We start from the raw sequence: 25,787 nt of genomic DNA, 5'->3' as shown, positions 1-25,787 counted from the left end.
CGTATAGAACGGAAGCTCAAAAACATCTAATTATGAAAAAGTACGGAAAGTCAATTTTTTGTACACTTGAGTGAAATACGTACCTACTAAACACACTTAAAAATTATGATGAGCAGACTGGTACAAAAACTTAGATTAAACAGGCGGTGGGAGAAGAGGAAGAGGAACAGCAGGACAGCTCTTACTCCAAAGAAAGCAAGGCGCCCGCTGAGCACGCTGAGCGCGGGCAGAATCTCGCACCTCCTCCCCACCTGCCACCGACCCCTCGCCGCTCTCCAGGGCGCTGTACGTTCTCAGGGGAAGGGACAGGTCAGTGGCATCTACCAGCTGTTGCGTAATTTTTCTTTGTGTCACAGAATCATGACTAAACTGAAAGCAACACGTCAGAGACAAAACTAGAAATCATTTCAAATCTTCTTAAGAAATGGTAACGCCTGGGGGCAGCAGCCCCTCAGTTCGAACCATCACCACCCCCGTCGGCCGCAGAGCACAGGCGTGGGGGCTGCAGGGGAGCTGTTCGGAGACCCCTCCTTACCACTCAGAAGCCACCACAGCAGAGGGACGAAGCCCGGGCTCTCGCTGATGTACCGCAGGCCCTTCAGGTTGATGCTCACGTTGTACAGGGCCATCAGCAGCAACCTACAAGGCAAAGGAGGCGCTGAGGTAGGGCCCTCCGCCCGCGCCGGCCCGCACGGCTCCTGGCGCCTGGCCCTCCGTACCCGCCGGCCACCGTCCGGCCGACCGTGTGGCCGACGGTGATGGCGAGCACAGGGTGCGTGAAACAGCCCCGGCTCTGCGAGGCCAGGGGACGACAGGGGACTTCGGCGCCCGTGCCACGCAGCGCCACCTCCCACGGCCGCATGCGCAGGGAGCCGCGCGCACTCCTTTGCTGCCGAGGCACGTCTGTGCACGGGTCACCCTCAGTTCGTGAGAGCACCGCACACTCAAAGGTCAGCTCGGCTGTTTAAAATGTGGTCCTGTCTTCACCCGGTCAGGCAACGAGCCTGCTCGGCCCGCAGCACAAGGCCGCCCCTCACAGCCGGCGGCACAGGATTGGGGGAAGTGGGGTGTCCTGGGGGCCCTGGGACCTGACCGCGCCGGCAAGGCGGGCTGCTGGGAAACCCCAGAGCTGGTTTGTGACGACGCTGCAGAACACCGGGATCCCAGGAAGCCCACATTGTGAAGCGATGAAAAATGGCTCCACGAATATTTTGCAAACCCTTACAAGAACAGGTGAGCTTTCCGGAAAGGAAGGGAAAACACGGCTGGTCGGGCAGGGAGTGAGAGCGCAAACCCGGGGAGAGGGCGCGTTCCAGAAGCCGGAGCGCGTGTCAGCGGCTGTATGCACACGGACAGAAGGAAAAGCCTCAGGCCCACATGGGACGGACTCGGGTCTGACCCTCGCGGACAGCCAAGGAAAAGTGAGCTTTCAAGGTTGGCCTAAGTCTCCACCTTCTTACGGCCCGAAAACCCACAAGCCAGTACCTGGGACAGGAGTGCCGCCAGCTGCCTGGCCAAAGCGAACAAAACTGTCTCTTCAAGGACAGGCCCCACGACCCGGTCTCCAGAGAAGCCCCCCAAACACAGTGCTAACGAAGGCGAGCTCACGGCGAAAACCGCAAAACCCACGAAAAACACCAGCGTAAGAAACAGCACGAAGAGCCAATGGAAGCCAGAAGGGAAGAAACGAGGTGTCGATGGCGCAATGACGACGGCTGTTTACTGGGTCTAAAGAATTCAAAAAGGAATTAGAAACACGATCAAGGACCTGCCGAGTGTCACGACGTCCAGACGCTTCGAAGGGAACCCGCTGAGAACGCAGAACACCAGAAGCCACGACAGTCAGACTGTGAGCTCCAGGGCAGGGGACACGGGAAGAGGAGAAACCGCAGAGGGCAGAGCCAGAGAAACGGCAGCGAGCACGGCGAGCCGGGAGGGAGGCGGCGCGGCGCGGCCCAGGCCGGCCCGGGAGCGTGCCGGGCCCAGCGGGCCGCGGTGGCTCTGCACCCGCCCGGCGAGGAGGACCAGCGTTCCTGCGGACAGTGGGGGCCGGCACCGCCTGGAGCGGGCACAGGCCCGGGTGTCGGCCAGCGCAGGGGAGCCAGAGCGGGGGAGCCGGGGAAAGCGAGGACGCACGTCAGCTCTCCTCAGGCAGAGACGGCAGCGCAGGGTCCGCGGCGGGTCTCCGGCCGCGTCGGCACACGACCGACCCTCCATGCAACCCGCGGAGCCACCTGGGGCGAGCAGGGGAGGCCCGTGTTTGGGGCGCGAGGTGAAGTGGTGCCAAAATGCTCAGTAACTAAGATTTGTAAACAGACTGCAAAATGTGCAAAAGTCAACACTACTCTAAAAGCCTGTCGTAGGCCATATGTGAACATTTTAAAGAAGGTGGGAGAGTAACAGCGCCATCCGGGACACAGTGGAGCCCGCGGCGGAAGGAAGAGCAGCAGCAGCCATCGGCCCGCGTGCGGGGGCCGCCCGAGCAGACGGTGGCGCGCGCACACGCGGGCCAGCTACGCGCTCGCCACGCCCTCTGTGAGGACGGCCGGCCGCCCCACCCAGACACACGGCCAAAAGCGAGCCCCGTGCTCGGTCCTCGTTACAGCCGCAGGGCTCGTGCCGCCCGGGGCCCCGGGCCCCCTCCCTGTGAGCAGGGGCCCTGGGGCAGCCCGCAGAGAAGGCCCTCTGGTTTCCGGGAAAGGAGAGTCCTGGGGGATCAATAAGTACCAGGGACCTTGTGGAGAGTTAAAAGCTCCGAAAAATGACCCCACAAGGTTGTTACAGACTCCTGGCCTCACCCCAAGTTATGCAGTAGTTGATCTGATCATAAACTGCATACCCGAGACTCCCAGAAGCAAAACGTCAGCTGCCATCCAGGACTCACACTGGCCACGGTGGCATGTGTGAGGGGCAGACCCAGTCGCACCACAGAAGCTCTCTGAAAATGGAACTGACATTGAAACTGCAATGCAGAGAGGGCTGCTCAGAACTTTCGACCTTCACCCGACCAGGCCGACGGCTCTAACAGAACGTCAGCGTTTAAACAAGGCCCAGGGTCTCAAACATAACATTCCAACGCCCGGGATGCAATCCAGAATGACTCAGCATGTGAAGAAAGAGGAAACGCACCAAGTGACATGGGAACGGACACCCAAGACAACCAAGGCCAAGACGACACAGACGCTGGAGTATCTCACGCAGGCTTTGGAGGCCACTGTGAAAGATGCTCCAAGAAGCGGACACTGGAAACAAACGGTGTGCCACACAGACTATGACGGTGGCCCCCGATTTCCTCCCCTAATCCTCGGGACCGGACACAGTCACGCGCCCACTAAGCCACACGGCAGAGGGACTCTGCAGGTGAAACCAGCGTTCCTAACCAGCTGATGCTGAGTCGATCGACCGGAGTCGGCCCAGCTCCGCACAGCTCCACCCGAGCCCAGAGAACGCAGTTATCTCTGGCTGGTCGCAGCAGGGGGTCTGAGAGGTCCCAAGCCAAAGAAGGGTTCGGTGAGCCACTGGGCATAAACGTAAAGTGGGTCATGTGACAAGGGACTCAGTCAGCCCCGGAAGCTGAAAGTGTCCCCACCGACAGCCAGCAGGGAAACAGGGGTCATGGTCCCACAAACACGAGGACCTGGCCTGTGCCGGCAGCCTGGCCGCACCGGGAAGCTGACTCTCGCCCGGGGCCCCTAGAGAAGAGCCCGCCTGGGAAGGACCGGGGGCGACCCTCCAGGGGGCCCATCAAGCCCGCTGTACTCCCGCCCACAGACCTGTGAAGCGGGTGGTTTCAGCCACCGTGTGAGTCATGACACAGTAGTGAACGGACAGACTCCGGTACCTGGAAGCGGGGTGCTGCCGTAACAAGGACTTAGGCTCGTCGGGAGGTGACTAATACCGCCCTGAAGTGTCACGTGACGGCGCGTGGGATTCGCTGATTCCCCCCGGGGGGGGGGGGGACATTCCTTTCGTTTGCATTATTTTACTGAAACGGTAGTGAAGGGATAGTGAGCCCCTTAATTCTCCAGGAAATCTGTCCCTTCTATTTTTGTTATAACGTCTGCCAAATCAACTGCGTTCACTTAAAAAAGCTGCCCGGGCAGCCGGGTCCGACTCCGTAAGCGAGCGGCGGCGCTTTACTGTCGTCCGGCGTACACTTTGAGTTTGGTGCACTGTCCAGGCTTCAGGTCCCCCAGCAGCTGCAGCATGGTGTCCAAGAGCACGCGGCTTGAGGTAACCAAGAACTCACGGCCACAGGCTATGGCGGCGACATCTGCAACAGACAGATAAGAACACATCAAAACCTCCGTAGCTAAAGGGTCTGGAACAGTCCGTCCAAGACAGAGGACCCGCTGCTGCTTTTCCAGCAGACCTAACGAAAACAACGAGTGCTCAGCAAGGCAAAGAAAAACAGCGTTCCCCACAGAGCTGACCGCGCGGGCGGGGAACCGACAACCACAGCAGCCACCCTGACGGTGGGCGACGTCCTCTGTGCTTGGCAGACACCTTGGCAGGGCGACGGGGCACAGGGTCGAAAGGTGTCTGCAGCCAGCCACAGGACAGCACGTGGACACCACGCTCCTGAACAGTGGAGTCACAGCCGTGGGCAGTCGGGGTCCAAACAGACGGGGGGCTGATACCTTCATCTGGGACCAAGGACACAAAACCCACTCAATTCTGGGAATGAAGCCCTAATGACTTTTCACCCACGCCAGACTGAAAGCATAGTCAAAAAGAATAGGAAAACTGCAAAAAAAGCCTGCTTTCCAACTTTTCCATCCTACTGCGGGTCAGCGAGCGTGATGTTTCCTCGTGCCTGGCGCCCTGCGGAACCAGCACGGAGGCCAGAGCAGGCAGTTACACAGCTCCCCGCGGACGCTGCGGCAGCATGCTGGCTCTCGACAGTCCCCAACACCTGTGACGACACATCAGTGCACATCGTAAGCTTGTCTGAGCTAGGTCTAACGACAAAGCACGACTCTGAGTGGCAACGAGGGACGAGGCGCAGGGCAGCAGCCCCTTGTCCCGACTGGACGGAAACGTGTCAAGTGCACGCAGTCGAGTCTGACAGCTGCTTCCACAGACACCTTTGCTAGTTCAAGGACATTTTCTTCTACTTTCATTTTGCTCAGAACTATCAAGAATGGAGGATGAACTTTACGGCTTACTCGCTCTCCCATAACCGACGGCTGATGGCAGAACAGAACGCCACGGTGCTGCTGGATCGACTTCACAGGGTCAGCCCCTGGACGCTCCTGTTTGTTCACCTGGGCTGATGGGGGCGGGGGGGGGAGGCGGCACATGAACGTCTCCAGAACCTAACGGGCTTTGTCTCCATTTCTGCTGCTCTGTCCAGCATGTTTTGCCTCATAAATTGGTGCTGTGCTGTTTGGCATGTAATTGACGGTGGCTACAACTGTACTGGAGTCAGGACTCTTTGCTGGCACAAACTAGTTTCTTTGCTCAATGAATTTGAACCCAATGACTTTATTTTCTAGCACATGACACACTCTAGTTTTCCTAAAGAAATTTTTGGAGGAGAATCAAAGCTTAAAGCACTTGGCATCATAAACTCACAAAAGCCATTATGAGGTAGTTTTTCAGGGGAAAACATTCTTCACGTAACTACAGTCAAGCACACGTTGGAACCCCTAGGGAAGCTACGAACTTTGGTGGCTAGAGGTGACCTCCCCACAAACCAGGCCTCTGAGGCAGACCCTGGGGTGTCCCCGCCCTGTGACACGTTTCACTAGCAGAAAGCAGCAGAACGGACACCGCGCGGCGTACCGGGCAAGCTGGGAAGCAGCCGGCGGCTCCCGCCTTGGTCTCCTGCCACTTGGTCTAGGAGCTGAGGCCAGAAGAGCACTCTGACCACCCTGAGGCTGCGTGACATCGCGGCCACAGAAAGAGCGCACGGTGCAGAAGCCCTGAGGCCACACCAGAAGAGGGAGAAAGAGCCCCACTGGGCCCCGTGAGTCCCGGTCCCTCGGTGACGTGAGTCGCCCAAGCTGAGGCCCCAGAAATGGCAGGGCGGCAGCAAACCACCCTGCCCACCGGGGCGAACTGCAGATTCGTAATCACAGTAAGTTACTGCTACCGTTTAAGGACATCAAGCGCGGGGTGCTCGGTCAACAGTAACAGACATCAGGACCATCACTAACACGTCACTGAAGAAAAAGTTACAGACCAAAAATTACTATGATCATAGTAGGCAGTAATGCCCAACAAATTTACTGGTGAACAAAGTCCCATACCATGTATCTGGAATTATAATAGCAAATGCCAATTTTGTATTTCACTGAATATCAGAAACTAAAGAATAAACCATGAAATAAAATAAAGGTGGATAACTCCAGTATGTTTCAATCTATCTGGGAAGCTTATGAGTCAACTCTAAGACTATAAAAGATTGCTTGTTTATTTTGTTAAAATGTAGTTATTTATTCTAAATTCATGTTTCTTATAAGTTACTATAGTAATTATATAATTTACTGGTGTCAATTACATATGCTAATAAAGTTACAGAGTTGAGACATATTATGTCTCATACTTTGCTTTCATTGTAATCACTTTGTTTCATTTCAACACAAATAGTAGTAGAGTACTAGCATAATGACAGACGTACAGATCAGTGGCAGAACTCGGAGTCTAGAAACAGACCCTCACGTTTACGATCAACTGATTTTCAACAAGGGTGTCAAGTCAACTGAATGGAGAAAAGATAAAAGAATAATCTTTTCAACAAATAATGCTGGAACAACCAGATATTTACATGCGAAGGAATAGCTGGACCCCTACACCTCACACCAAATACGAAAAGTAACTCAGAATGGATCAAAGGCCTACATGCAAGGGCTAAACCTACGAAGCTCTTAGGAGGAAACACAGGCGGAAATCACGACCTTGGATGGTTACGCTTCCTGAGATGTGACACCACAAGTACAAGCAACTGAAGGAAAAACACACTAGAGAGCGTCAACGTTTCTGACTTTTGGGCTTCAAAGGATACTATCAAGAAAGTAAAAAGAAAAATGACAGAGCAAGAGAAAGTTTTTGCAAATCGAGTATCTGATAAAGACTGGTATCTAGATACACAAAGAACTCATAACTCAATAGCAGTAAGACAAATAACTTAATTTTAAAATGAGCAAAGGACTTAAATAGACATTTCTCCAAAGAAGACACACAAATGACGATAGGCACATGAAAAATGCTCAACATCATGAACCATCAGAGAAACGCAAATCAAAACCACAGCCGGCTGTCACTTCACACCGACCAGGACGGCTATCATCGAACGGTCACAGAGAAGCTGGTGAGCACACGGAGACGCTAAAGCCTCGCCCCCCGCGGACGGGAATGGAACCGAGGCCGCCGCAGCGGGACGTGGCCTGACAGCTCCTCTCAGGGTGCGCCCCGCCCGCCGCATGGCCCAGCAACTCCTCCCTCAGCCGCACGGCCAAAGAAGGGAGAACACGTGTCCACACAAAAACACGTACACAAATGCTCGCAGCAACATTATTCACAAAAGCCAAAAAGAAACAACTCAAATGTCCACTGACGGATGGAGAAACGTGACATAGCCACATAGGGGCCTATTACGCAGCCAGAAGGAGGCGTGAAGTACTGATCCATGCTACGACACGGAGAAAGCTTGAAAACCTGAGTGAAAGGAGCCAGTCTCTAAGGGCCGCGCACTGCGCGATTCCATCGGCCGGAATGTCCAGAACAGGCGAATCTACAAGGACAATAGGCAGGTTAGCGGACGCCTAGAGCTGGGAGGAGGGCAGGGCTGGAGAGCGATGGGCCAGGGTGGCGGGGTTTCCTGAGGCAGTGACTGATGAGAATGTTTTAAAGTCGACCGCGGGGATGGACGCACACTCTACGCACACACTGCAGCCGCCGAGCAGCGCACCTAACCCGGGAAGCGGTGCCGTGTCTCATTACAGCTCACTGAAGCTGTTACTAAGTACATAACATGGGTGCAGTCCCCACACTCAGAGGGGCACCCAGGTGCTGCTCGCCTGGCCAACGCGGCACCATGTTTTTTGAAGGAAACAGAAGCCAGTCTCCTCGGACGCTAGCGCTGCGCCTGGCCTGCTGTCTGGGCTGCGTTTCTGCGCATCTGCTGTGGTCATTTCCTGTCGATTCGTCTCGCCAGCGGTCCCGACGCACTGTTTGCGGAAACCCCCGGAGCTGGTGGGCTTCCCAGTCCCTCTGGGAAGCAGCTCTGAGGGTTCAGTCGGTCTCCCACTTCGGGGTGCGGCTTCCTCAGCCAGAAGCCAGGCCAGAGAGCAGCGCCCGGGACCTGAGGGCTGGCGAGAGGGGTGAGCCTACTGCCCTCCTCTGTTTGCTGCTGGTGGTCCCCACGCCAGAGTGACTCCTGGGACACGTTCCCATGCCGCTTACACTCCGCTGGTGCCTTCGCCTACGGAACCAGCCCCTGCCAGGTCAGGCGAGTTTCCACTGTGGAGGGGGCGCAGCCCGCTGTCAGGGATGTGGTGGCATGGTGCCGCGTCCAGCCACATGCCATCACCTGGCGATCCACCATCAGGGACACAGTTCCGGCCACAGCCCCCGCCTTCCCTGCGGCCCATCCTACAGCACAGCTCCTGTCCTCGCACTCTCTCAGGGTTTCTCCCCAGCGCGCTGCTGCCCTCCCGGGGGAGGAAGACTCACTCCCAGCATCTCTGCTTTCGCCCAACCTGGAACTCTGACTCCAGGGCCATTATCAGAAGTCGCCCTCTCCCCGCCTGCGACACAACCCCTGCGAAGCTGCAGGGACAGTGATTCATTTTGCAAATGAACTGACAAATAAAAGGTACTACAGAAGGATGATTTTTATAAGTCTTGGAAAATTCTCCTTTATACAAATTACAACCAATCTGATATTAATTTGCCCACACTATGTATGATCAAAGAAATAACCAAAAATTAAACATAGTCCCAGAATCCCTAAGGGAAAAGATTCTATGGACCGAGTCAAATAACAAGCAAAAGCCAAGAGTCCAGGTAGTTCTTCTAAATCTCTACCTAAACTTCAGCACTCTCTAGAGCTGAAACACAGAACGCTGTAGGCCAACTGTGACCATCTTAGTAAGAAAAAGCACCAATAATTCCCGTGCCAGTGCCTGCGATCCCCTGAGGTTACCCGTTTTTAAAACGCCCAGTGGTGGATGGCACGGATTTGTTCAAGGTCTGTGAACAGGTAACAATCGCACGCCACGCTGCTGCCGCGCCGAACCCGGATCCCGGCCTCGCTGCGTCCCACCCGGAGCCAAATGCTGCGCAGCAACAGATTAACGCTCAGGTTTCTTTACAGCCCATTCTGCAGAGCTGGCCAGTTCGCTGGCCTTCACCTGGAAAAATCAGAATTCACCCAGAAAGTTCATCCCCAGGGTGTCGCTGAAGTTCTGTCCTACTCCTCTCAAGTCTTACTCCCAGATCTTAAGAACAAACGGAACCCTGTGGGGTCCCTCTGACCCAATTCACACGTCCCCCCTGACATTCCGTTGATCTGGAAAGCTCTAAGGCTGACTTTGCTAACTGCTCACTGAGCCAGCTAAAAGGGGGCACGAGCATCTCAGAAGACACCCCAGTGCCACAGCACAGCAGGGCACTCTCTGGGAGGCACTGGCAGCTAAAGAAGGGCGTACTCTAAGGAGAGATTACAAATCGCCCAGAATCACACAAAACCAATCACTAAAAGACAATTAAAAGAATTTCTGTGATTAGCTGGATATTGTAGATAACAAGATATCAAATTTCTTCTGAATTAGCAAGCCCTCTGCATGACTGAACTAAATCAAACATGGCAGACTATGCCCACGGAATACTAAACCCAAAAGCCTTCAAGGGGTCTCAAAATGTATCTCAGCAACAACCGCTAGCATCCCGACCATCACGATTCTACGTGCATGACACACAAGGCCACACCCTGGGGCAGAGGTTCTCAGAGGCAGGGGGCATGGCTTCGCCACGGGAGACATTCCACATGGTCTGGAGCGCTGGTTGTCGCACCTGGGTGTTGCTTCTGGTCAAGAGCAGAGTGACCTCCAGGGGCAGAGTCCCGGGTCCAGTAGAGGAAGAGTAATGCCACAAGGAAACAAAGCCTCCACTCTCCTTCAGGGAGGAGTCCCCTGATACACAGCAGAGATGAGCGAGTGATGTGCAAGCATCACAGTCCAGCGTCGTGTTTAACCACGAAGAGCCTGCATCCTCGCTGGTACCCAGCACCTCCCGCTACGCTAAGAAATCAGTTCTTTGTCTGGTTTTACCTTGTACAGCAGTTTTGCCACAGAATTCTCCTGTAACTACAACCATGATCGTTGGGAGGAGTTCACCAAAGACACAATCCAGGCTGTGGACTTCCTTAACTACCGCACGAAACAGCAGCAGGAGCTCCGCCGAGCTCTGTTTAGGCTTCTACTCTCCAGATATCAACAAAGGGGCGACAACTCCAAATAACAGGCTCAACCAGCAGCTTCATTCTGCCTTTGGTCGGCGCACAGACCGAATAGAACACGTAGACTCATCCTGTGCCTCCCAAACCCAGTCTGCGCACGCACCAACACTATGCTTCCCAGACCCTCCAGCGCGACGTGCCGCACACACACCGGCACCGGGCCCAGGGTGCCTCGGCGGATCGCCAGGGTAAGAGCCACGTGGTGTCTGGGGTGGTTCCTGAGAGATGCCTATGCACACGTGCCCCTGACTGTATCACCACTCTAGAACATACTTAGAACTATGGCTACTGCACCTGAAAGAATTACTTACTTGTTACGATTCCAGCCAAGGCAAACACAAACTGGTTCTCATCAGAATCGGGCTCCCTGACATCCCCATCCAGCGACTTCACGAAGCTCTCCATCGTTTGGCCAGTGATGTTGAAAAACTTCAAAGCTTTATCCTGCAAGTTCGGAGATGAGAGTATCACGCTTTCACAAATACCAGCATGAAAACATTTTGAAAGTCCAAGATATAGAAGGCAGACTATGTTGTTAATTACAGAAACGATATTTAAAAACCTATTCCTTCATTAAAAGTTTCTAAGGGAAAGATAAGGGAAAAGACTTTACTAGACAGTGAGAATGATTAGCAGAAACATTACCCTGAAGACTGATGCAAAGAGTAAAATAAAAATACTTATGTGGGAAACAGCTCAAAATTTCCAAAATGATGGAAGTGCTGGAACAAATTCACCCAGAAATATACGAAAAAAATATGCTCTCTATTTGTTCTAGGCACAAAACCAGAGGTCTGCAAACCTTTGGCAGAACTGCTTTTTAGTTATGATTTTTAAAATCTTAACTGAAATCGCAACATGTAAACGAGAGAAAGATGGTGAACGGGCTGCTCTGGCAGTTTAAATCTTCATCACTTGGCAAAAAGCATCTCCAGATGGCACTTCCTCCACGTCTGTGGCTCTGTCTTCGGGGGGCTGGGGTCCTGTGGTATCGTTTAAAGCAAAACGCATTTACCGAAGACACAAGGGAGCCTCGCGGGTGACACAGGCTGAGACTGGATTGTAGTCATGGCTGCACAGTTCTGCAAATTAGCTAAACACTACTGAATTGTACACTTATAAATGGGTGGATTTTATAACTCAATAAAGCTCGAACTTCTAAAAATACATTTAGTCTCTCCACCTAAAGTCAAATGCAGCTTCAATTTTTGTAAGTGATAAGTGGTTTACCGCCGGCCTCCCGTCAAACATCCCCCCTTGACTTTCCCGTCACGAGACACCTCCCCTCCAGAGCCACCCTCCTCAGTTCCTTTCTCTGTCAGCCATGGAGTCCGGCCTGTCAGCACACCGGCCTCAGCCACCAGGCTCTGCTCTCCTGCCATCTCCAGCCTGGGCCGCTGGAATTCTACTTAGCCTCCCTGTCCAGTCTCCAGGCCCCAAGCCCCGCGCTGTCACGGCGACCCGCCCCAAACTCTCCTCCTGCCCTACTGTGACTCGGAAACCGGCAAGGAAGCAGCCCCCCCTCGATGAGATCACCCCCTGTAGCCCCGCTCCTCTGTTCCTTGTAAGCATTGTCTCCCCACAACTTCACCTCACAACTGACCCAGGCGCAGACTTTAGACTGCCCGCCCCATTCTCTGCCATGACGGCCTACTCAAGTTCATGGAGGCCCTTCTCCGATCTCTCTCCCTCTGTGAAGCTCCTTCATGTGTGTGCGCTGCAGACACATATGTGTTAAATAACATACAACATTCGATAACTTAAATATTATGTTACCCAATGGATAATGTGTATAAAAGCACGTTAAACGTTGTTAAATGCAAACACCAGCTAATAACACTGAAGTGGCACTCCTGCCTAACGCCGCACAGATTCGGGGAGAGACGGGCTCTTAGTGCATCCATGTGACACGCCCAGAGCGCCAGGTCACCGCGGACCCCACACAGCTGGCATTCCCAAACCATCTGACGAATGAACGGAAGAAGGGATGCGCCCTGCCCAGCAACCCGGACCGCCCGCGTCACGCTTACTCCGCCCAGGATGGCCGTGACGACCTCCTCGCTGCTGGAGACGCCCCAGAGCAGGGTGCAGGCGGCCGCCCCCATCTCCGTGCAGTACTCCGCCTGCTGCTGCAGCTGCTGCCGCGCCTCCTGCAGCTGCTGTCGCAGAGCCAGTTTCTCCTGCAGCCAGAACAGAACAAGAACGATGAACAGCGTTCGACGTCAAACCGCCTCGTGTTTTCTCTTGCAAAGGTAAGTTTTAAAGAAAGAAAATGCACACAGAATTATAGAAAACGGTTGTTAAATGAAAACTAGTCCTCACAGAGCCATAATCCATATTTTTTATTTTTATTTTTTTATTATCATTTATGCCTACAGCACCTGGTCTTCCTAGGTGGTCTCCCGAAGTACTAACCAGGCCCGACCTTGCTTGGCTTCTGAGATCAGATGAGATTGGGCTCGTTCAGGGTGGCGTGGCTGTAGAGCATGGACCGCGGCTCCACTGGGGCAAGAACCCAGGACCTTCTGCCTGTAAGGCAGACGTGCTCACCGCCACACTATGGAACCATGTCCATGATCCATATTTTAAAAATAAGCTTCACAGACAAAATTAACACTCAGAAAGGGACCTAATACTGCATTAGGGTTGTAAATACTGCCAAAGACCTGACTTTATTTCCAAGTAAAATGAAAACACTAGGCACCTTGGGACCCAAGCGGCCACACCCAGCACCAACCTGGATGCCTGAACAAGTGACAAACACAGCAGTCCACACAGAGTGACGTTTTAATAAAGGAGCCTGCTACCTCCAAGTGGCGCACTCCATTGTACAAAGCCACAGGACAAGGCTGAGCCCACACAGGCCTGCGGGAGAAGGCGGGGCCTCCGGCCAGGCGTGGGCACAGAAGGCCAGTACCAGTGCGACAAGACCACGGAGCTCAGGGGCATGACCCACCCTCCCGCTGGGGCTCTCACCAAGGAGAGAGACAGTGACCTGTCCTCCCAGTGTCCCCTGTGACCACCAGGCACTTCTCAAGGTCCACCTCCAGGTGGGTCTTGGACGACACGGGTCTCCTGCGCCCCCCAGCCTGGGACTCTTTCCTGGTTCCTCACCTCTAAATTCAGCTTCCAGAGTCTGGCACGTGACTTGGGCAGACCTGGACAGAGACCACAGAAAAGGCAGCTGCCAGTGTAGTCCACAGCAAGGAGGGACGTGGCCTTGTTACACACACGTGCAGGGGCTCCCATCTGTATTAAATTGGGCAGACGAAACTGCAAACAGTTTAGTCTAAAACAAGCCCCACTTTAACCAAGGTCGAGTGTGAGGGCAGTAACATGCTGGAGGCGGGGTGCCGCTTTGCCACGGCCATTCCGCCCTCTGCACCGGCGCTTCACCAGAAGGGCTTATTTTTAAGCACTAGAGCTAACAAACATGCCAGCAAAACGAGCATTTTTCCTATGCTTATCAATGGAACAAAAACAAACCTAAGATTCTGCTCAACCTCAACAAGGATGTCTCCACACCTTGAGGAAGAACTGAACCAACGGACGTTAACATTTACCAAATTCCTGCTCGCCCACCGGCCGACTTCTTCCAGACCATGACGCTGTCAGGCCCAGATTCACCACACTGTCACGTTCGTGCACCATGATGTAAAAACAGCGACTAAGCTAAAGTTTCACCTTTCGATAGTGTAACACGCTACTGAACTCAGTTTTGAGGCTGGAACTCTTTCCCCAACTTTTCCACTTGCTCAATATTAAAGTCCATGTAAAAATTCCGTCGGTCTTGGGAAACCTCTTTGCAGCCACGAACATTCAGAATTCCCTCAAGGAGAAGACAGTATGACACGAAACCCAGAACACAGGCGACGGGACCCTTGACCGGCTCCCTAACAATCCCGCAAGTCGCAGCACCTGCTGCTCCGGGCTGCCGCGAGGAGCGAGCGAAGGCCTGGGCCGCGGCTGGCCACCCGTCGGCACGCGGCACGCAGCACGCGCCAGCTACCGCTACGCAAGCAATTACTGCCTCGCCATTCAGAACTAAAAATGCATCCAAGATCCAAAGTTTACCAGAAGTGGCACAATAGTTCTTAGTTAACAGAATAATTTATTCCATACAAAAAGTAAAAATTAATATGTAATTTCTAAGAAATGTTATTAGTCTCCCTTAATGTTAAAATAAAATTGGTTATTTCTAAAATACCAGTAAATAATCTTCTAAATTAATTACATATATTTCTGATTAAATGTATCTCTGATTATAAATTATGTGCATTTTTTTTCAAGATTCTTATATCATAAATTTTTATGTTTTGGAATGGTCTTTTAAACATAAAACTTAACAGTAAGTGACCAATAAAAAGCACCAAGTAAATAATGTCCAAATTAAAAGGTTACAAAAATCCAAGCATTCGACTACTTTCCAAACCAATCAGCCTATCTACATTTAAAAACATACTCTCCTGAGGCTCAAAGGCTGGACAGACCGTCTCGGGCACACTGGCGGGCTCGGGCCGGCACCGCCGTCTTAAGCACTGGTCTCCGGGCCCCTTACCTTCTTCTCTCTCAGGCTGTCGGCTTGCGCAGCCTCCAGGCGGGCTTTAAAGTGCTCACAATCCATTCTCAGTTGCTCTAATTCGTGCTCTTTCCTTTCCAGGTCTAGAAGAAAGAGATAGACATCTCAATATTTCAAACCACAAATCTTATCTACAGCCATGCCGCCCTGAACAAGCCTGCTCCCATCTGATCTCAGAAGCCAAGCAGGGTCAGGCCTGGTTAGTACTTGGATGGGAGACCGACCACTAGAAAGATCACATATTGTCAGTGTAAAAAAAAAACAAAAACAAAAAAAATAAGGGATTGTAAGCTGACAAGGTCCTTGCAGTTTGTGATGTCAACCAAGGGTTGCCTCGCCTAAAAAAAAAAATAAAATAAAAAAATAATAATAAAAACCACGAATCTCTCCTAAGCGCCCGGTTCTGCCCAACCTCCTCCTGGAGACACCCGCGTTGATTTCTCAGGTCGCAGTATTTGCATAACCAGTCCTCGAGTGACCAGGGTTTGAAAAGTCCTGCTTCTTAAGTTTTTGTTGGTGTTTAGGTCATAGTACAATGCACTTTTTTCATTGTTCTGTTTGTTCTGAAAGCCTCACTTTACCGCCAGACTGGCACCCAGGGCTTTCAGACACGTGTAAAGGACGGGGGCAGGGCTGAGAAGCTTCGGCCTCGGGCAGACTTGCACCTGCTCCGTCAGACACAGAAGGCAGCTCCGGGAGGGGACAGTGCCTCTGGGGCTGACTCACAAAGCTCAGCCCTCCAACTGGCAGACTGACGCATCCGGAACAGCTGCCGCAGTAGTCAGTGGAGGGCCACACGGTGACGGAGACAAGAAAAGGCCACAGTGAAAAGTGGGAACTATGAACTCCTTCCTTTCCACCACGTGAGTTTAGACAATGATTCAAACAGCCAATGACATTCCCAAAAAGCATCCACATTAATAAATTTGAAATAAAAAAAATACATTAATTTAAAATCAAAAGGACTCTCATTTTAAATAAAAAGTATCACGCTGCAGAAATAGTGACCTTCAAAAGGCAAAGAAATACGAAATCTATAATTGGAAGTGCCGTGATCGCCAGGACCGAGAAGTCAGCATCCTCACGCTGGTGCGCACCCAGGCTGCGCGGGCGCTCAGAGCTAAGGGTGGAACCCCGCTGATTGAAGTGCTGGTAGTCGAGGACAGTGGCCCTCAGACTTTGGGGTGCATCAGAGTCCCCGGGAGGACCTGCACCAGCAGGCTGCTGGACCCCGTCCTCAGAGGGGCCTGAGGCTGATGCTGCTGGCCTGGGAAGAGACTCTGAGGATGACCGCTTTGGAACAACAGTGTGGTCTCTCACCACCAACTAAATGAATTCAACACAGCAAGGACCGCGGGAACCAGCACGGGAATGCTAACTAAGGAGGAAACACGGAGGGCCGTGAGCCAGCCGCACAGGGCGGCCCCCGGAAACGGGGCCTTCCTCCACCCTCGAGGAGAACGTGGCCCCCAGTGACGTGCAGACGAAAGAGGGGGTGCGCTGTGTAACCCAGGTCCCCGAGAGAGGAAGCCGAGCAGGAAGTTCAGGGAGACTGCCGCGCACGGGCTTTCCGAAGGCTCCGGAGAATAACGGCAGTCTCAGCATTCACTAGATGCCCTTTGCCCCAGGAGAGAGATTAGGGCCTAAAGCTAAATATTCAGTTAGAGATTATGAAACCGGCAAAGCTTCTCGTAAAAGATGTTTCTCAGAAACTGGGGTGAAGTAACATGGGACTATTTCTTCTCCCTTAAATCAGTTTCTCTTCCGCCCGTTTATGATACATTTTGCCACAAAGTGACTTTCACTGGAATTCTTTAATTGTTCCCATGAATCCTGGTCACACAAGAAATCAACATCAATCAAGTGCTATGCTTAGAAAATTACGTTAAATGAAAACACATCATTCATACGTTATTTGTAATTATATATAAAATACAAACAGACATAAAGAAACAAAATGAGAAAAGGAACCAAGACAAAGTTATTGTGGTGTCAATTTTTTGCAATTAAATTTTTCTTCTATTAAACTGCATATTACTCAAACACAGTAAAGAAGATACAAAGTATGTGTAAAAATCTGTGGGAATTAATCCGAACACCCAAAAGACTCTTTTCTTATGGTAATTCCATAATCTCTCCCTCCACACAGCTGCACAGCACCTGACTGCGAGTTCACATGACAAAGGCACAGGCTCCCCCACCGGATTCCGGATTCCGGCGCATCTGGGATGCCGCGCCCACCGCCCAGGTTCTCCAGGAGCCAGGGGCCTTTTCTGCAGTCTGAGGCCACCACCTGGTGGCCAGCTGGGAGCACTGCCGTCGCCACTGTCTCCTGACAAAAATCCCCCCTTGCATTTTCAACTCGGCCCTCAGCACGCCTGCCACCCGAATCACCACGAGGGCATGGATTTTCATGCTTTGTTTTCTAATACATCCCAAATGCCTAGAACAGCATATGGTACGTAGTAGGCACTCTATAAGTATTGGTCACATAAATGAAATTCACTTCTTCGTATACATTCTTCCACTAATCCCTGAATAAAAACATGGCTACTTTGAGTATAAATCTCATTCTTCTATAATGAGAATATATTACTTTTGTAACCTTTTTAAAATCAGAGCCATAAATAACACAAACAGTGAACGATACATTATATATAGTCTAGACCTTACCTTCCCCAGCCTCAGCATAACAAGTAAGGCGACGCCACCTAGCCTAGCCTGTACTTCAGCGGCTAATCTTCAGCATTCAAAATGAAGGAGAAATCTCCACTTAAGCATTAACTGATAGGTCTATCTATAGATAGACTACCAACATACAGAAACAGTCGAAATCACAGGCCATGTCGACATCTCTATATCCGAAATTTCCAATCCTTTTTGATAGTTTTAATAACAGGCGAATGACTAGTCCTTCACGCTCAGCTTACTTACAAGGATACAGGGAACTATACACAAGCAGGATGGAGAGTGCTACACGTGAAAACACTAACCGAAGAAATTCAAACTATGCAGAAGGGATCAATCTCTCCTACTCTTTCTTCGTCACTCGGCATGTTTATAATGAATTATCAGTTGCTTCATATCAACATGAAAATGTTTTTAATCAAAATAGCTGAGTCTCAAATTCAAAATAAAATCTTTTCAGTAGCCATTAACTTTTACCTTCTTATTGTTCTCTAACAGGTTAGAAAAGAATTTAGAATTAGCTGCTGACAGATTCCCTCTTTACTCTGAGCTGAGTATGCATTTCTGTGGGCTGCCGGCCGTCACAAAGTACAGGCTTCCGCTTGCTATCTGAAAGTAGACAGTTCCTGTGAACCTTCGCGAGGGCGCGTAAAGTGCAAAAGCCATTCCCTTAGGGCGATCTGGCTAAGGGATGCACAACCGGAAATGAGAGAACGCACAGATGCTCACAGACGGGGCTGCTGCCGAGCAGTCCCCGGGGCAGCGTGGCGTCTCTGTCTGCTCCCAGGGCCTCTGCCAGGGCTCTCCGCAGAGCAAACAGAGTGCTGTTTTCACTCCTGGCTTTTATTCACAAAAGCGAAAATCGCTTTTGAATTTCTTTCAGTTAGCAAAAACAGGTACCAATAAAGTAAGTCTTTCATGAAGGTGAAGTGTTGTAACGTGAACTTTTGAAAAGTGGGCGGCTTAGAACGGAAATGCCTTCTCTCTCAGTTCTGGAAGCTACAGGTCCAAAATCAAGGTGTTGGTGGGCCAGGCTCCCTCTGAAACCTGTCACGGTGGATCCTCCCCACCTCCTCCCACCCCCGTGGCCCCGGGGACTCCTAGGTTTGTGGCAGCACGATCCGCGCGGCCTCCGGCTCCACTCGGCCTTCCCCAACTCTTCACATCGCCTTCCCTGTGTGGGTCTGTTTCGGTGGCCAAATCCTCCTTTTGTAAGGACACCGGTCATACTGGATTAGGGCCACTTAAAGCCCTCATTTCAACGTAATCACCTCCCACTTCAGTGCCACAGGCAGCCGCAGTTGAAAATATAAGTTGAAAAAGTGAAAAAATGAGAATATTCCCGATTTCATTAAAAACAAAAACCCTGAGTCAAAAGAACTTAAATGCATTTGAAATCCTGAGGCCCATTCTAAGGCAGCCAAACACTTTAATTAGCTGTCACGTTTCCAAAACAAACCCAAGGGGGTGGGAATCCGGTTCTGGAACCACAACATGGAAGTAGCACTGTTTCCTTCTCACGTGAAGGCCACTGGAGTCGCCTTCCGCAAGATGAAGAAACTGTGTGACTAACAGGAATCTGTCCTGTACCGGCGCTGCCAACATACCTGGCATTACCTTGTATCGCTAACTTCTCACACCTTCATGTCAGTCTACCTGTAAATTATCAAGGAAAAAGACTGGATCCCACCCTTTTTACATGCCCACATGACCTAGCTGTGCCTGACAAATAACGATGTATAATACCTACCTTACTGATTTATCAACTAAATTCAATTAAAATATATATATATATCATTACCAAAAAAAAAAAAGAAAACCAAAAAACAAAAACAAAAAACCCTAAGTTCACACTTGCTGAATCCAAATGAAGTCTATTAAACTACTTCCCAAACCAGAGTCAGGGAATTTTGCACTTCATTTCCTGGCATATACGACTACAAACATGATGTTAGGATTGGGGGTCAGGAGTGATTCACTCAAATAACGTAGGTCTCTGTCCTCCGTTGGCCTCCCTTCCACCTCCCCTGTCCATCGGCCCCCTAAGCCTTTCTTCTTCCCAGCCTGGACAGTCCCCACGTGCCCTTTGGGTCCACTCTCCACCCCGTCCCACGCCAAGAGGCTGAAGTCGGCGTCCACAGCAACCGTCCTCCCTTGCTTACGGCTGCCTGTTGGGTTTGGAGAACGGTGGGCACCACGGAACGAGGACAGGAGACAAGTGGGGACACTGCCTCACCCACTGCATCAAGCGAGCAGCGGCGGCACCTTCCGGGTGAGGCCGTGGCCCTGCTGAGCACCCGCCCTCCTGTGAGTCTGGTGGCTCTCCTGCTGCTGCTCAGGCCCCGGGGGACCATCGTGCCCCTCTTCCAGTTCCTGGCGCTTCGCAAGCCTCTGTCCGTCACCTCTTCATTATATTGTTTGTTCACCCTCTTTGTTTCCTGCCTGAACGTGAACGTGATACACCCTGATCTCACCTCGTTTGGGCCACAATAACTTTTGGTCAAATTAAATAACCTCTTCGTGGTGCTCACTCGTCTGTCTCACTCTTCATGACTATCTCACTCATCATTTCTACGGACTAAACACAATTCCGCACTGAGCTGAAATAGAGGGCCCTCCTCCTTCTCACGATCAAACTCTCGGAAACTTAATCTCGAACTATCCCACGAACACCCCAGGAATCACGTATGCAGCGGTTTTCATCCCCACCGCTAAGAGCCCAGGAGTACATCAGGGACTCGTATGGTTCTGTAAACACCTAATCAGCATCTCCATTCTACGGAATGTTTTCAAACTTCTTATTTGGAAATAATTTCACTTATAAAATGTTACATAAATAAAAATAATATGAAGACCCATATATTCTACACCCAGACTCACCACTTATTAACATTTCACCCTACTTGCTCATACATGTACCAAACACAAACACACGCTGAGGGTAGGTTACATATACCATGGCCCTTCACTCCTAAATACTTCAGTGTGCTTCCCAAGGGGTAATGTCTTAGATACCACTGAACACAGCTGTCAACTTCAGAACAATTAATACGTAACGCTTTTATCTACCATTAATATTCGAATTTTGTCAAATGGCCCCAAATTGCCCTTTATAGCATTTACTGCCTTGCACCTTTAGCCTCCTTTAATCTGGGACATCTCACAGCCTGTCCTTTCTGTATGACATCACGATATAGTTTTGCAATTTAAAAACCACAACCACACGGACCAAAGGACTTCCATTTCCAGCTACAACGGTGATGTAGCAGATCAAGCTTCCCACCAAGAATAACTAAAAAAGCAGGCTTTAAACAAAAATTGTTCAAAGGTATCTGAGAGCTACCAAGTCACATGGGGCTGGAAGAACAAGACCCAGGGGAGGGGGAAGTGCCCCGATGTGGGCCGGCCCCCTCTCCACCCCTCTCCGCCTTCCCCGAGGCATGGCAGAGGGGCAGCAAAGCCAAGCGGGGCAGTCACAGCCTCCTCGGGCTGGGGAAATAGCCGTCAGGTGCAGAGCCATTAGCCGGCCGAGACTTGGGGAGGGTCTGGTCCTGGAAGAGGAGGTGGGAAATGGAGCTGCCATCAGAGCCACTTCTCCCTCCACGCCCTCGGCAGTGTGAGCCACACAGAGGGGCTGTGGAGGTGGGCAGGCTGAGCAGAGAGGCCAGGGCGCCAGGGTGCCGGGGTGCCAAGCAAAACTTGTGGAACAGAGAGATCAAAACTGAAGGCAGGAGCCTGCCGAGATGGAAAACTCTGAGAAACGACCCAAGCTCTCAGTCGGACCCTGCGCAGGGCTAAATCTCTAGGAGAGAGAAAGAACTAGAAATCACAGGCCAGCTAGAACTCAGGCTGAGACCAGGTGTGAAGGTGCCGTCCCTGGCTGGCTGAAGGTCTACTCTAACGCGGTTCCGATGGGTAGAGGCCAGAGAAAAGGATTCTTTCGTGGAGAAGAATGTCATCTAGAGCCTCTACAAGTTTTCATTTAAAAAGTCCATTAATCAATAAAAAGATTACCAGGACTACCAAGAGGAAAAAACAGATAATAAAAGCAGGCCAACGGGTGATCCAGATATTGGATTTATAGACTCATACTTGAAACGACTGAATAGGCTCCAGAAAATAGGCAGAGAATTCCATCACGGAACTAGAATAAAAACCAACCAAGTGGAAAATTGTTATAAAACTGATTAATACTACTTAAGGTGGTCAGTGGCCACGTATGGCTAGTGGTTATTTTTTAAATAGACATGGACAGCATGAATTATAAACTTCATCACAGAAAGTTCTACTGGACCATGCTGAAAGACGCAAGGTGCTGGTGCAAAGTTTTGAAATTATACATGTTTTTTCACTGCTAAAGAAAGTTATCCGAATCTCTCTCCCGTCTATCACGTCTGCAGCGGTTTCTATTCACTGCCGATACTCAACGAACAAGGCTGCTTCATGGTATTCGTGTTCAAATATATTCAAATAAATTATAAAAGTTAAAACCAATGTTGCAGATTTTTAAACATTGGAAATAAGACTGCAATTTTGTTTTGTATCAACATATAAAATTGCGTAACTCTTTAACTCCTCAGAGTATCTGACAGACTGCTACTAAAGTGTCAAGTTGTTTCTAAATTGTGTCATTTATCATCTCAAATGCAACATAATGCATTTGAAAAGTGTTTTCCACAAGACAATGAAAACTTAAGCAGGCAGTGAGCGGCCTTTGCATCTCTCTCCAAAAGAACACTTGCTAATTATTAGATCTTGTGATTCAACCGTGAAACAAGTTTGTGAAACAAGTTTCTGATCCTTCGGATTTCAAACTTTGACATCAGTTTAACTGAAAAGCATCCTGATGTTGCAAGGTGAGCTGTTTAAAAACTCTACCTTTGCAACTCCTTTTCTCCGTGATGTCTTTCTCTTTCTATTGAACAGTCAAAACTAAAAACAAAAATTGGGAGCTGAGGATGGTCCTGCGAGTCTTCCAAAATTTCCAGTATTAATTTTTTTCCATCAAAATACCTTAGTTGTACCCATTTGATAAACGTTCTAAAACTGAACTAAAAAAAAAAAAGCCGAAAATACAACTTTCATGTATTTTACATCTGTTGGAACAACCGTAGACTATGTAGACTTTCATTTTTTAAAAAAAGGATTCTCCAATTTAAAACAAATCTCTGACACACACGATACAGTAATGGCCCTCACTGTTGGACGAATATGCACAGGGAGGGATCCGAGAAGGGGGCTGAGCTAGCCCCTACCAGATCCTCAGGTATCGACCTAAGTCCTCGGCTGCCTTTCATGGCGGCTGCCAGCCACCATCCCGGCCTGCCCCCGGAGAGACCTCCCCCCACTCAGCTGTGCGCTGCCCCCGTGCCTCCCGGCCCGCATTCACTGCTCCCTTCGTCGCTGCTGAAGACGGGAGACACACGCCAACTCTCGAAGCAGAAGCAGCACTGGTACCGGTCAAAACCAAGAGCCCTCCTGGACCACAGGGCCGGGGGAGGGGGGCGGAAAAACAGACATTTCAAACAGCTCTGGCTGCTGCCGTGTGATCCCTGGGTTTCTTCTGTGGGATCCATTCTCCGAGCCATGGTTCACAGGGTTAGTCTAGAAGACAGTCCCCTGGGAAGGCTCGAAGAGGGCCAACAGACCTAGTCCTTACTAAAAAAGGGGGGAGGGGTTTCTTTCACGTCACCCAACAGGTAGGAATACAACAGCCAAAATTACGTGAAAGATGACTTAGGGCAGGCCTCAGGCCGGAGAAGCAGAGGTCTTCGAGGGCCAGTTGAAGTTCCAAGTTCACAGTCAAGCTTCCTGCAACCACCACAAGCACTCTGATCCTTCCTTTCTCAATAACCAGTCTCCTACGGCACGTTTGGTTCCAGAAGATTCCACTACAATTTAGGAGGGTGGGCCCTGTCCCCTCCCACCTACTTATACCCTAGCATAGGAATAAAACCATGCTGTCTGAGAGAAGAAGACAGGGTGCTCTGATGACTAACAGCAATACGTCAAATCTAGGCAGTCAGATGACAGAGTGAGACTGGGCCAGAACTGAGTTCAGAAACACACAGGCTTTTCAAGCCACGGCACGGTGTTGTTTGGGTTTTTAGATGGCAGTGGTTTTGGGGGGTTTGCTGTTCAGTTATTGGTCTTCATCCTAAGGGCAGAGAGAAATCATTGAAGACTTAAGCAGGGGAATGACATAATCAGACTGAATCGTTAAAAATTGGGCTACAGTGTATGAAACAGGCTGGAGAGCGATGAGCAGACACTGCCCAGAGGCAGAGATTCGGGCAAACTGACGGGGCCTGGGCACGGGTGCTGGTCGTGGCCGCGCAGGCAGAGCTGAGGATGCACCACGAGGGAGGAGCGCGGGGCTAACTGGCAGGGGGCGCTGGACGCTGCACAGGAGACGTGGGCCGGGGGACGACCCCGGACACTCGGGCAGCCCAGTTTTGGATGGGGAGGGAGGATGGACATCATGAGTGGGGTGGATCTCATGAGTCAGACGTGAGAAAGTCAAAATCAGCTTGCTCTGAAAAAGTGAAACTCTGTCCTACAATGTGTCAGGCTGGAATAAGACACACATAAAACCAGCTGCCACGTTAACAGGGCACAATATTCCTCCCAACAACACACGACAACTGTAAAGTGTCAAAATGGCCCCTTCTTTCAGTGACTACTGATTTCTTATTCGGAGAAAGCTCAATCTATAAAACTGCACGCTATCAGAAGTTTTACTTCTGTCAGTAAGAAGGAAACCTCCCACTCTCGCCTGCAGAATCAAAGTCACAATGATAAAGGGCAGCGGCCTTGATTTCCGACTAGCTGCAGAGCTCCAAATAAGCATTTCTAGACTCTATGTTCTACATCTATCTAAATTTTTCAGTTTTCCAGGAAACAGGACCAGGGTTCACTGCGGTGGGACCTAATCCTGACCCCTCCACACACAGTCCTGCTTTGCTTGCAGCCCATCAAAACACGCTTCATCTGCTCTTCCCCGAAATCCCCCCCTGCCCCAAATCCTACGGTAACTCCGTTCTTTCCTTTGTCGGCAAGATGCCCACAGTTCCTCTGTTGTGTGGTCTACCTCATGACAATGAGGCAGTAAACCTAACCTTGTGAGACTATAGGTTCTCCCTAATGGTCACAGACTGACTAGGCTAAGACACTTAGAATTTGACGTGATCAGGACATGTGTGAGAAGATACCCAGCCCCAAGCCTGGAGAGGTTTGAGCTGTAGAGAAATCCAGGGGATGCAGGCGCCAAGATAGTAACTGAAGCTGTGTGTACAGATGGCCCAGGGAGAGGCCAAGGAGCGCGGGGAGGAGGCGGCCCAGGCCACAGCCTCCAGCAACTCCGGCCGCTGACCGGGCTGCTGCAGAGGATGAATCAGCAAAGGAGACTGAAAAGAAGTGGCCCAAGAGATCAATGAGAACGGTGACTACGTGGCCTGGGGAAGGCCAGGGACTGAAGGGCAGGGCAGGACTCCTGGAGTCTGACTTTGATCAAGTCACCACAGATTTGTTGGTGGCCCTCACTTTTATAAGCACAATGTGATCTACATAAAGGACGTATGTCCAAAGACTGACTCGTGCTAACCACTTGCGAGCCCCTGACATAGTTTTCAGAACAGTAGTTTATTGATTTGCAGTGGGAAGTATAACCGTGCTCTGCTACTGGTCAGCACTGTCCCTCCCTGCAGACAAATGCATTCGGGATGACTGCTCTGAGGGTGGCGAGATGCGCATGGGATCAGAACAAGGAAAGTTAAGAAGCCAATGACCTGGAGCTATGGGAACCAGTGACATGGAACGTACCCAGCAGGGTCCTAACGGGAAACACATCAATCCAGGTGTTGAGGCTCTATGGAAAGGGCTACTCAGAGGGGAGCGCAGGGATGAGAGACCCAACGGGGCTGGCGAGGCACCCAGGGAGAGCTGAGACTGTGCAGCAGGCCCCCCGGTGGGAGTCATGCTGTGAAGGGAGCAGGAAGAACACCCAACCTCTCCACCCACTGGTGCCTTCCACTGCTGAGCCCGTCCACCAGCAGC

At 51.0% G+C, this 25,787-nt stretch overlaps 1 protein-coding gene and 1 pseudogene across 2 annotated transcripts in view; both read right to left on the bottom strand.

Moving 5' to 3' along the window:
• LOC107510196 (heat shock transcription factor 2 binding protein) overlaps positions 1-25,787 on the bottom strand; it is a 48,947-nt gene that overhangs the window by 19,173 nt on the left and 3,987 nt on the right. For both annotated transcript variants that reach the window (XM_036238157.1, XM_016143492.2), the window contains exons 3-7: positions 15,024-15,127; positions 12,496-12,645; positions 10,777-10,909; positions 4,156-4,273; positions 536-639 (exon numbers count right to left, since the gene is read on the bottom strand). In XM_036238157.1, the coding sequence (XP_036094050.1) occupies positions 536-639; positions 4,156-4,273; positions 10,777-10,909; positions 12,496-12,645; positions 15,024-15,127 (609 nt within the window). The remainder of the gene's footprint in view (positions 1-535; positions 640-4,155; positions 4,274-10,776; positions 10,910-12,495; positions 12,646-15,023; positions 15,128-25,787) is intronic.
• Positions 12,835-12,950, bottom strand: LOC118614926 (annotated as a pseudogene).

The sequence above is a fragment of the Rousettus aegyptiacus genome, unplaced genomic scaffold (assembly GCF_014176215.1).
Source record: "Rousettus aegyptiacus isolate mRouAeg1 unplaced genomic scaffold, mRouAeg1.p scaffold_m13_p_20, whole genome shotgun sequence".
Lineage (NCBI taxonomy): Eukaryota > Metazoa > Chordata > Mammalia > Chiroptera > Pteropodidae > Rousettus > Rousettus aegyptiacus.
This window is presented reverse-complemented; position numbering and strand designations above follow the sequence as displayed.